Source organism: Mesoplodon densirostris, chromosome 7 (assembly GCF_025265405.1).
Source record: "Mesoplodon densirostris isolate mMesDen1 chromosome 7, mMesDen1 primary haplotype, whole genome shotgun sequence".
In the NCBI taxonomy this organism is placed as follows: Eukaryota; Metazoa; Chordata; class Mammalia; order Artiodactyla; family Ziphiidae; genus Mesoplodon; species Mesoplodon densirostris.
The window spans coordinates 45,423,608-45,435,769 of NC_082667.1; the positions used below are offsets into that span (position 1 = coordinate 45,423,608).

Consider the following 12,162-nt stretch of genomic DNA (forward strand, 5'->3'; position numbering starts at 1 on the left):
AGGTATGGATGGCTTTTCTATAACATTTCATTCTCACATCCCCTTTGCAAGATAAATGTCACCATTTAAAGGTGATTAAACTGGAATTTTAGAGATTTAAGTAACTTGTCCAAGTCACAAAGCTAGGAAGACATCAAGCAGGAATCTAAACCTAGATCTCTCTCTTCTGCTCATTAGAGGAAAAACAAAAGAAGGAGAATCAAACTATCTACTATCTTTTAATAGCCACGAAAGCACCTACTGCTGAACCTTGATAGTTGGTTGGGAGGCTGAGTTGCAGTACCTGGCTTAGGCTCAAAGTCAAACCTCTAAGCATGGCCTCAAATGCTACTGCTGTGAGTTTTCCAGAAATAGAATCAGTCAGGTAGAGTAACCCTGCCTCCATTTAGGGAGTTTCATGGAAGAAGGTAGAGATAGACTGACTTGGGAACTGGATGTTTCAAATTCTCCTTCCCCTAAGTATGCCCACATTTCTATAATATAGTGTGTAGGGTACCTGACAGAGGTACAGGCATACCTATGAGATACTCCAAATTCGGTTCCAGACCAACACAAGAAAGCAAATACTGCAATAAAGCAAGTCACACAAACTTATAGGTTTCCCAGTGCATATAAAAGTTATGTTTATACACAGTACTGTAGTCTCTTAAGTGTACAATAGCATTATGTCTTAAAAAAGGTCTACATACCATAATTTAAAAATTCTGTATTGCTAAAACATGGTAATCATCATCTGATCTTTCAGTGAGTCACAGTAGTAGCAGCAAAGAACACTGATCACAGATCACCATACCAAATATAATAATAATGAAAAAAGTGTGAGATTAGGATTACCTAATTAGGATTACCAAATGTGACACAGAGACATGAAGTGAGCAAATGCTACTGGGAAACTGCTGTCTATAGACTTGCTCAACACAGGGTTGTGAAAGACTTACAATGTGTGAAAAACACGATATTCACAAAGAGCAATAAAACAAGGTATGCTTGTATAAAGAAAGTGATAGAGAGTTTGGAAAAGAAAGCTTAATTTTAGTATCTGCAACCATGGTGGACTTCATGAAGGAAGTGCTCTTGGGGCCCTGAAACATGGATAGGATTAGTGTTAGTAGGGTTAGGGAGGAAAAGAAAACAGAAGGGATAGTCTAAATTAGAGGGGACAGTTCTTTAATTCATTTAACAAGTATTTATTGAGGACCTACTATGTGCCAGGCATTGTTCTAGGAACTGTTCTAGATGGTGGTAAGGAAAAAAATAATGTCGGGAAAGGAAATAGGGAGTGTGTTGGGGGAGTGGAATGGAGATGAGATTTAGACAGGATATCAGAGAAATCTCACAGAGAGGATGATATTAGAGGAAAGACCCTAATAGCTCTGCACATCTCTGAGGCAGATATTCCAGGTAGAAGGAACAGCAAGTACAAGGGCCCAGAGGCAGGAGCATGCCTGGAATGCTTGAGGATCAGGGAGCGGGTCCGTGTAGCTAGAGAGGAATTATTTATTTGGTTATTTATTTATTTAACGATCCATTTTGATTAAAATACAGCTGAATACAATATTCTGTTAGTTTCAGGTATACTACCTAGTGATTCAACATCTATGTACATCAGGAAATGATCACCACAATAAGTTTAGTAACATCTGTCCCTATACAGAGTTATTACAATATTATTGGCCATATCCCTTATGCTGTATATTATATCCTCGTGGCTTATTTATTTTATATAACTGGAGGTCTGTACCTCTTAATCCCCTCTACCTATTTTGCCCAATGCCCCCACCTCTACCCTTCCCTCTGGCAACCGCCCATTTGTTCTCTGTATGTATTTTGTTTTGTTTTGTTCATTTATTTGTTTGTTTTTAGATTCTACATATAAGTGAGATCATATGGCATTTGTCTTTCTAACTTATTTCACTTAGCATGATACCCTCTACATCTGTCTGTGTTGTCACAAATAGTAAGATTTCTTTTTTTATGATTCAGTAATATTCCACTGTGTATATATACCACATCTTCTTTATCCATTTATCTCTTGATGGACATTTAGGCTGCTTCCATGTCTTGGCTATTATAAATAATGCTGTAATGAACACTGGGGTACATATATCTTTTCAAGTTAGTGTTTTTGTTTTCTTTGGGTAAGTACCCAGAAGTGAAATTGCTGAATGTATGATGGTTTTATTTTTACTTTTTTGAAGACCCTCCATACTGTTTTCCACAGTGACTGCACCAATTTACAAGCCTGCCAACAATGCACAAGAGTTCCCTTTTCTCTACCTCCTTGCCACCAGTTGTTATTTGATGCTAGCCATTCTGACAGGTGTGAGGTGGTATCTCATTGTGGTTTTGATTTGCATCTCCCTGATGATTAGTGATGTTGATTATTTTTTCATGTGTCTATTGGCACTCTATCTGTATTCTTTGGGAAAATGTCCGTTGAGGTGCTCCACTGACTTTTAACTTTCACTGTTTGTTTTCTTGATGTTAAGTTGTATCAGTTCTTTATATATTTTGGATAGTAACCACTCATCAGATATACTGCTTGAAAATATCTTCTCCCATTCATTTTTTCATTTTGTTACTGTTTTCCATTTCTGTGCAAAAGCTTTTTAGTTTGATGTAGTTCCATTTATTTATTTTTGCTTTTGTTGCCCTTGCCTGAGGTGACAGATCCAAAAAACATTGCTCAGACTGATGTCAAAGAGCATACTGCCTAGGTTTTCTTCTAGGGGTTTTATATTTTCAGGTCTTACATTTAAGTCTTTAATCCATTTTGAGTTTATGTTTGCATATTGTATATGAAAGTGATCCAGTTTCAATTTTTTGCAAGTAGCTGCCCAGTTTTCTCAACACCATTTATTGAAGAGTATCTTTCCCCATTGTATATTCCTGCCTCCTTTGTCATAGATTGCCCATGTAAGTGTAGGTTTATTTCTGAGCTCTCTATTCTGTTTCATTGATCCATGTGTCTGTTTTTGTGCCAGTAGAATACTGTTTTTATTACTGTAGCTTTGTATGATAATTTGAAATCAGAGAGTGTGATACCTCCAGCTGTGTTCTTCTTTCTCAAGATTGCCTTAGCTATTCAGGATCTTTTGTGGTTCCATACAAATTTTAGGATTATTTGTTCTAGTTGTGTGAAAAATACCATTGGTATTTTGATAGAGATTACATTGAATTTATAGATTTCCTTCAGTAGTATGGTCATTTTAACAATATTAATTCTTCCAAACCCTGAGGAGGGTATATCTTTCCTTTGGTTTGTGTCATCTTCAGTTTCTTTCATCAATGTCTTATAGTTTTCTGAGTACAAATCTTTTACCACTTTGGTTAGATTTCTTCCTAGTATTTTATTCTTTATGATGTGATTTTAAATTGGCTTGTTTTCTTAATTTCTATTTCTGATAATTTGTTGTTAATATACACAAATGCAACAGACTTCTGAATACTAATTTTGTATCCTACAACTTTAATGAATTCATTTAATACTTCTAACAGATTTTTTTTTTTTTGGTGGAGTCTTTGGGGTTTTCTATGCATAGTATCATGTCATCTGAAAACAGTGAAAGTTTTACTTTTCCCTTTCCAGTTTGGATTCCTTTTATTTCTTTTTCTTATCTGATTGCTGTGGCTAGGATTTGCAACGTGATATTGAATTAAAGTGGCAAGAGTGGGCATCCTTGTCCTTTTCCTGACCTTAGAAGAAATGCTTTCAGCTTTTCACTGTTGAGTATGATGTTGGCTATGGGTTTGTCATATGTGGCCTTCATTATGTTGAGGTACATTCCCTCTACACCACTTTGTGGAGTGTTTAATGGACGTTGCCTTTTGTCAAAAGCTTTTTCTGCATTTTGGAGATGATCATATGACTTTTATTCTTCAAATTGTTAATGTGGTGTAGCACATTCATTGCTTTGTGAATACTGAACCATCCTTGCATCCGTAGGATAAACCCCACTGGATTATGGTGTATGATCCCTTTAATGTACTTTTGAATTCAACTTGCTAATGTTCTGTTGAGGATTTTTGCATCTATGTTCATGAGTGATATTGGTCTGCAATTTTTTGTGTGTGGTATCTTTATTTTTGGTATCAGGGTGATGCTGGCCTCGTAGAATGAGTTCAGAAGTGTTCCTTCTTCTTAAATTTTTTGGAATACTCTGAGAAGGATAGGTGTTAACTCTCCTTTAAATGTTTTGTAGAATTCACCTGTGAAGTCATCTGATCCTGGTCTTTTGTTTTTTGGGAGGTTTTTTTGTTTGTTTGTTTTTTTAATGACTGACTTAATTTCATTACTAGTAATTGATCTGTTCATATTTTCTACTTAGTCCTGATTTGGTCTTGGGAGACTGTATGTTTCTAGGAATTTATCCATTTCTTCTAGTTTGTCCATTGTATTGCCATATAATTGTTCATAGTAATCTCTTATGATCCTCTGTATTTCTGTGGTGTCAGTCGTAACTTCTACTCATTAATATTTTATTTTATTTATTTGGGCCATTTCTCTTTTGTTCTTGATGAGTCTGGCTAAAGGCTTACCAATTTTGTTTATTTTTTTCAAAGACCATCTCTTAGTTTCATTGATCTTTCTTATTGTTTTTTCAGTCTCTATTTAATTTATTTTCATTCTGATCTTCAATATCTTCTACTAATTTGGGGTTTCATTTGTTCTTTTTATTTTCTAGTTCCTTTAGGTGTAAGATTAGGTTGTTTATTTGATATTTTTCCTATTTCCTGTGGTAGGCCTGTATCACTATAAACTTTCTTCTTAGAACTGCTTTCGCTGTGTTCCTTAGATTTTGGATCATTGTGTTAACATTTTCACTTATTTCCAGGTATTTTTTTTTATTTCTTCAGTGACCCATTGGTTGTTTAGTATCATAAACTTTAGTCTCCAAGTGTTTGTATTTTTTGTAGTTTTTTTCTTGTAGTCAATTTCTTGTCTCTTACTGATATAGTCAGAATTTTATTTATTTAATAAATATTAAATTTATTATAGCTTGTTTTATGGCCTAGCCTGTGTTCTACCCTGGAGAATGTTCTATGTGCACTTGAAAAGAATGCATATTCTGCTGCTTTTGGATGGAATATTCCATATATATCTATCTATTAAATCTATCTGGTCTAACATGTCATCTAAGGCCAGTAATTCCTTATAGATTTTCTGTCTGGATGATCTGTCCATTGATTTAAGTGTTAAAGCCCTCTTCTACTATTTATTGTATTACTGTCAATTTCTCCTTTTATTTTTGTTAGTATTTGCTTCATATATTTAGGTCCTCCCATTTTGTGTGCATATATATTTACAATTGTTATATCTTCCTCTTGGATTGATCCCTTTATCGTTAGGTAATGTCCTTCTTTGTCTCTTTTTACAGACTTTGTTTTAAAGTCTATTTTGTCTGATATTAGTATTGCTACCCCAGCTTTCTTTTTGTTTTCATTTGCATGGAATATCTTTTTCCATCCCCTCACTTTCACTCCATGTGTGTCTTTAGATCTAAAGTGAGTCTCTTATAGGCAGTGTATAGATAGGTCTTGTATTTCTTTCCATTCAGTCACTCTATGTCTTTTGACTGGAGCATTTAGTCCTTTTACATTTAAAGTAATTGATAGGTATTCACTTATTGCCTTTTTGTTCTTTGTTTTGGAGTTGTTTTGTAGTTCTTTTTTGTTCCTTTTTACTTTTTTTCTCTCTTGTCTTATAATTTGATGACTGTTGTTAGTGTTATGTTTGGATTCCTTTCTCTTTTTTGGTGTGTATCTATTATAGGTTTTTGGTTTGTGGTTACCGCGAGGTTCATATATAACAACCTATATTTAAAGATGACTATTTTAAGTTGATGATCTCATAAGTCTGAATGCATTCTAACAACCTTATGCTTTTACTACCACTACCCCCCCACCATTTTATGTTTCTGATGTCACATTTTACATCTTTTAATTTTATGTATCCCTTAACTACATGGCAGGGAATTTGGGTTTTATTTTCAGTAACAACGGAGCCACTAGAAAGTTTGATCAGAGAAGTATCATAACCTAACTCTTTTTTTTAAGAGAATTTTTATGGCTATTGAATTAAAAATTGGCTGGAGTGGGTGGAGAATAGTTTAAGGCAGAAAGAAAGAGTCCAGTTAAAAGACTATCGCTGTAATTCAGACAGAAGATGATATATCTTAAACCTGGTAGAAGTAGATTTGTGTGAAACAGTTTAATTCTGGATATTCTGAAGACAGACCAAATAAGAGTAAACAAGGAATGAAGGAAAGAAAAAAGTCAAAAGTGACTCCCAAGTATTTGACTTAACACCCGGAAGAATGGAGTTTCTAGTGGTATGAGGTGAAATGTGGAAGTGTGAATAGAGTCTGTGTAGAAAAGGAAATTGTAAGATTTGGTTGGAAAGTAGCCTAGAGCCAGTGTCTAGTTCTGAGATGGAAACAAGTTTTCCCATGTTATACTTATGCTGGTTTTCCTAGGAGCCTCTATGCCTCTACAGTTTGAAAGTCATAAAAATCATGTCATCTTTGGAGAGTTCCTATTTCTCTCTCTTTAAAAAACTTCTCCCCAAATGGCATGCTCTGTCCTTAGCTCAGCTGTTACCTTTACCTTATACCCATGCTCTTCCTGTATGTTTCAGTCCTCTCCATTCCTCAATCACCAGGCCTGGTAGTAGATTCCACCTCCTAAACACTTCTGTCCATAATCTTGACCTCTATCCTCAGCAAAGCCATTTTCACCTATTGCTGGGATCATTGCATTACCAATTGATGGGTCTTCATAATTCTACTCCTATAGCCCTTTAAATATTTCTCCAGTGTACCCAGATTGATCTTTCTAAAACAGAAATCTGATCATGTTCCTTCCTATTTTAAGCACTACAAAGGATCCCAGTGCTTAGGATAAAGTACAGTGATCTTAATCTGGCCGATGCAATCCTGCCTTCCTCTACTACTTTAGTTCTCCCCATTCTCCCGCCTCCTACCCCATGTTGCAAACATTCCAACCTTAAAATTTCCCAAACATAGTGTGCTCTACCTCATCTATGAACCTTCAAACATGCTTTCCTCCACTCTTCATCCAGCTGATACTCAACCAAAATGCTCAGCTTCAGTGAGTTTCTTGGTCTAGTGCCCCTCCCTATTCAGTCCTGCCCTAGCACTTAGCCTGCTTAGATGCCCTTCTGCCCTCTAGAGTCTAAGTAAACAAGAGCAATAATCATGTCTATCTTATTCTACATTATGTCCCACACTTCCAGCAAGTTCTGAGCAGTCAAAACTAACAGGCACTCATTCCATATTTGTTTAATCAGTAACTCATACCAAATGTTAGTTCTTTAATGAAACATTCCCAAGAGCCCTTCACTGGAAGAGATGGCTTCCTCTTTGGGCCTCCACTGAAAGGGATCACTCCCTCTTTGGACCTCTATAGATTTTAACTCCACACCTATTACAGATTTATTGCCTTCTACCTTTAATGTAGTTACATAATTTCTCTCTATTGCTGAACATGTTTCCTCTTAAGTGCAGAATTCATGTCCAGTTCACCTTTTTATTTTCCCTAGATCATCATACACAGAGCTTTATGTATACTCAGACTCCAATAAATTTTATTTAATGAATGAATTAATTAATAGGGCTTAAATATTATATTTCAGAATTTCCAAATAGGTCAGTTTTTAGGGCACATATGCTTTGAGGTAGGAAATGATGGGTGATAAATCCCAATAGGTAAGTTGAGGCAAGATGGTAGGGGATCTACTTTGCTCAACTAAGCTTAATAATTTGGAAACTGGAGTGTTTTTTGTTTTTTTTGGAAACTGGAGATGTTTGGAGAATATCTAAACCAAGGAGGTATATTATCACAGCTGAATACTTGGGAGATTAATCTGTCCTTAAGATAAATCTTGTGGCACAGAAATGGAGTGCTATCCTGCATTTATCCCTAGAGTGTGGTAATAGAGGAAATGAATCTTGGTACTGGTGAGGATTCAGCTCTGTCTTTTAGGTCTTGGGGAAAAAAAACTGAGTACAGAAGACAATTATTAGGCATACTATTTTGGCACCTGTTCTTAGTATTTCCTCTGGTTTTAACTCTGATAAATTGTTCCAGTGCACTCTCAAATTATTCAGAATCCATAGAGATAGCTATAGTAGAAATAAATCTCAAAGTTAATCTCTAATTTGGTTTCCAACAGGTTCTCTGACTCTGAGAACACATCATGTTCAAGACTCCAAAATGGGATTTGTGATCAATGCGATCTATTCCATGGCCTATGGGCTCCACAACATGCAGATGTCCCTCTGTCCAGGATATGCGGGCCTCTGTGATGCCATGAAGCCAATCGATGGACGGAAACTTTTGGACTCCCTGATGAAAACCAATTTTACTGGGGTTTCTGGAGACATGATCCTATTTGATGAGAATGGAGACTCTCCAGGAAGGTATTGTTACAATTCACCTCTAGACAATTCACCTCTTGTATTGTGAATTGTATTGTTACAATTCACCTCTAGACAGTAGAGCCTGATCAAGCTATCTCTTGATCCTCAGGAGCCTGTTTCTCTCCTTTGTGGTTATCTAGGCTTCCTGGCCATGTCTGGCTAGTTCTGATATCACAAAGTGAGTAAAGACAGAGAGGGGAAGCCCCATTTCCTGTGGCCAGGAAAAAATATTAATGCTGATATCTAAAACGTGCTCTTGGAATCATCACCACATTTCAGAGACTCAAACTTATAGGCAGGAGCCTCACATTATCATAGATAATTAAAAGCCGGCTCTATGGTTTCCCTGTACATGTTTGCCATGTTATTCCATGTATTCTGATCTCTTCTTAGGCCACAGAACTATTCTGAAACAGGAAAAATTCCATTTCTGGTAATCCAGAAATAGGGCTGAGGTGTTATTATATTGTTTGCTGTACCTACAGTAAGTTACAAGTCATTTTATTTTAGTATCCTCCAGCTGGAACACTTTCTCCCTTCTTGAGGACTAAATTGTCTTTCTCTCTGAAATTTTACCTTTCATTATTTATAGAGAGGAACCTGAGAAATATGAACTTACTCATAATTATAGGTCAGCCTCCAGGTAAGTCATTAAGTACCTAGAACTTACCAGTATTCACATCTATCTCAGACTCTAAATTCTTTTTTTTGTTGCCTTCTTTGTGTGTTTATTTATCGGCACGTGTTTTCTATCACAGTCCTTTCGAATAATAAGAGCTAATGTTTGTCTGACACTGCATATGTGATAGACCCTATTCCAGCTAGTCTAAAAGTATTAACTCATATCATCCTCTCAACAAATCCTTGAGGCAGGCACTTCCCTGGTCCCCATTTGATGGCCAAGGAGACAGATGCTTTGGAGAGGAAGGATCTTGACTGAGGAAGTCACTGCATCTTTGGCAACAGCTGTGATGTGTTCAACACCAAAGTCCAGACTCTAAATTCTTAAGTGACTCTTCACATGAGACTTTTAATCCATGAGGGATAATGTCATTGAAATGATATTCTGACTTGTAGCAGGGCTGGGTCTTTAATCTGCCCTGCGTTAGGACAATCAGGGTCCTTTGGTCACCTGCTGTAAAATCCCTGGTATTTTTCCAGCAACAGCTTTTGCTTGACAGGTGTGCTTGGAGAGGGTGGGTTTACACTCTTTTTGCAGCTGATCCTGCCAAGAGAAGGTCCCATGAGTTCCTCCATGACTCACATGCCATGTGCCCACACATTGTACCAGCCACCTTGGTCTAGCTTGTTTCCATATTCCTGATGTGAACTGAAGTTTGCCCCTGATGCAGCTGTTACTGTCTCACGAGCCAAACTTTTTAAGTGACAGCAGTTCCAAGTCATGCAGCCAAGAGGAAAGCTGGATATTTTCTCTATTTTAGAGAGTTGAAGAGTATTGCTCCAAGCAAGCTGTTTGTCAAGATAAGATTTTTCAACTATTGTTTTCTACTTTTTGGCTATTCAGTACATTCATGGGGGTGGGGGCAGGAATACAAGCATTTTCCCAGGGCCATAGGGCACTTCACATTTGTTGAAAGGCTTCTTAGGGCAGGTCAATGAATGAGCTCAGTCTTTAGGCTCAGGTCAAAGCCTAGGCTCTGATATCTTCACCTGGATTATTATTCCTGTGTGCACCCCTAGATCACTGACATCACCTTGGGATTTGTTCATAGACTTTGTTGACTGCAGTTCCATCGGTTCAAACAGCTTTCATGTCATGTACCCAAGCCAGTTCCACAAACCAGACAGTGAAGAAATGGCTCAGCTCTATTCCAGTGGGAAACCTTAATAGATCAGAACATCACTATCTCATTCACAATCCTCCAAATATGCTGGAATGGGGTACATTTAGGACATTGGTTCTTAACCATTGGGGGAACATGAATCTCTTTAAGTTAAATGAAATTTTTAGATATTCCCTCAAGGACAATATCCATAAAATTCTGCAAACAATTTCTGGAAACTCATAGTTGTTTAGAGACTTTTCATGCATAACTAAGGTTGGGTATTACATTAACCCACTAATAAATGATCAGAATCTGCCTCTGAGGGCATAAGCCAAACTCAGGAAAAGGTGCTTTGCAACTTTTCTGTTTTTCCAATTAATCCAGTTATAGTTACAAACTAATTATAACTAATATTTACCATGTGTGTTCTTAGCCAAGTACTTAGCTAAATCCTCTATATTTTAATCCTTTGAGGTAAGTAATATTATCATGTTCTTTTCTAGCCGAAGGCTCACAACTGAGGATTACAAAGATTAAATGACATCCCCAAAGACAGTCTAATACATGAAAGAGTCAAGATTCTAACTCAATCTTGTGGGCTTCAATTCCTGACCCTGTACAACAGCCTGCCAATTACAGTATCAAAATCAAAACACCACTATTCTCCTAGAAATGTATTTGTAGGCACTATGTTGTTATTTCTCTGGGGTAGAAGTTGCAGCTCAGCTGGATCAAAGACATTCCAACCTGGGCAATGAACCAGAGGAGACTAGGGTGATTAGGGGTTCCTCTAAAATGCCAGAGTCACAAGAGGAAGATCCTAAACAGAGAAAGCTGGGAGAGGTGACAACTCACTCTGGCACACATACCTATGGATAGTTAGTCAAATTTAATCACTGTTTTTAAGCCTCACATAATCAGACTACTATCAGTACACACATCTTTAACGAAACCCTTGGGTCAAGCGTGTTACAGAATTCTGTATTTTTTTTTTTTTTTTACTGTAATGAGCTTTTTGTTTTATAACATCTTTATTGGAGTATAATTGCTTTACAATGGTGTGTTAGTTTCTGCTTTATAACCAAGTGAATCAGCTATATGCATACATATATATCGATATCCCCTCCCTCTTGCGTCTCCCTCCCACACTCCCTATCCCACCCCTCTAGATAGTCACAAAGCACCAAGCTGATCTCCTGTGCTATGTGGCTGCTTCCCACTAGCTATCTATTTTACATCTGGTAGTGTATATATGTCCATGCCACTCTCTCATTTCGTCCCAGCTTACCCTTCCCCCTCCTCGTGTCCTCAAGTCCATTCTCTATGTCTGCATCTTTATTCCTGTCCTGCCCCTAGGTTCTTCAGAACCTTTTTTTTTTTTTTTAGATTCCATATATATAGTGTTAGCATACGGTATTTGTTTTTCTCTTTCTGACTTACTTCACTCTGTATGACAGACTCTAGGTCCATCCACCTCACTACAAATAACTCAATTTCGTTTCTTTTTATGGATGAGTAATATTCCATTGTATGTATGTGCCACATCTTCTTTATCCATTCATCTGTCGATGGACACTTAGGTGACTTCCATGTCCTGGCTATTGTAAATAGAGCTGCAATTCTGAATTTTTGATTTTACAGAAGTCATATAATGCCTCCTGCATACCATGGAGCACACTTCTTAAACAACACATTAATATTTCTACAGCAAACATGTGAATATTCATAGGAAGTGTGATAAATAGAGTATAAATAGTCTCATGACAGTGTGGATCAAGTTCTGTCACTAGATAAGTTGAGAATGGGTCATGGTTTGCTGCCAAGTGAGTTATGAAAAAACTTATGGTTTTCAGAGCTCTAAGGATTTCAGGAATTATACATAAGAAATATGGACTTTTACTGTTTGCCATCAAGGGGACAGACCACAGCTTGGC

The 12,162-nt window shown here is 37.0% G+C and overlaps 1 protein-coding gene across 5 annotated transcripts in view; it reads left to right on the forward strand.

The window, feature by feature from the left end:
- GRM5 (glutamate metabotropic receptor 5) overlaps nucleotides 1-12,162 on the forward strand; it is a 516,357-nt gene that overhangs the window by 413,448 nt on the left and 90,747 nt on the right. For all 5 annotated transcript variants that reach the window (XM_060104244.1, XM_060104247.1, XM_060104249.1 and 2 more), the window contains exon 4: nucleotides 8,195-8,441. In XM_060104244.1, coding sequence (XP_059960227.1) covers nucleotides 8,195-8,441 — 247 coding nt within the window. The remainder of the gene's footprint in view (nucleotides 1-8,194; nucleotides 8,442-12,162) is intronic.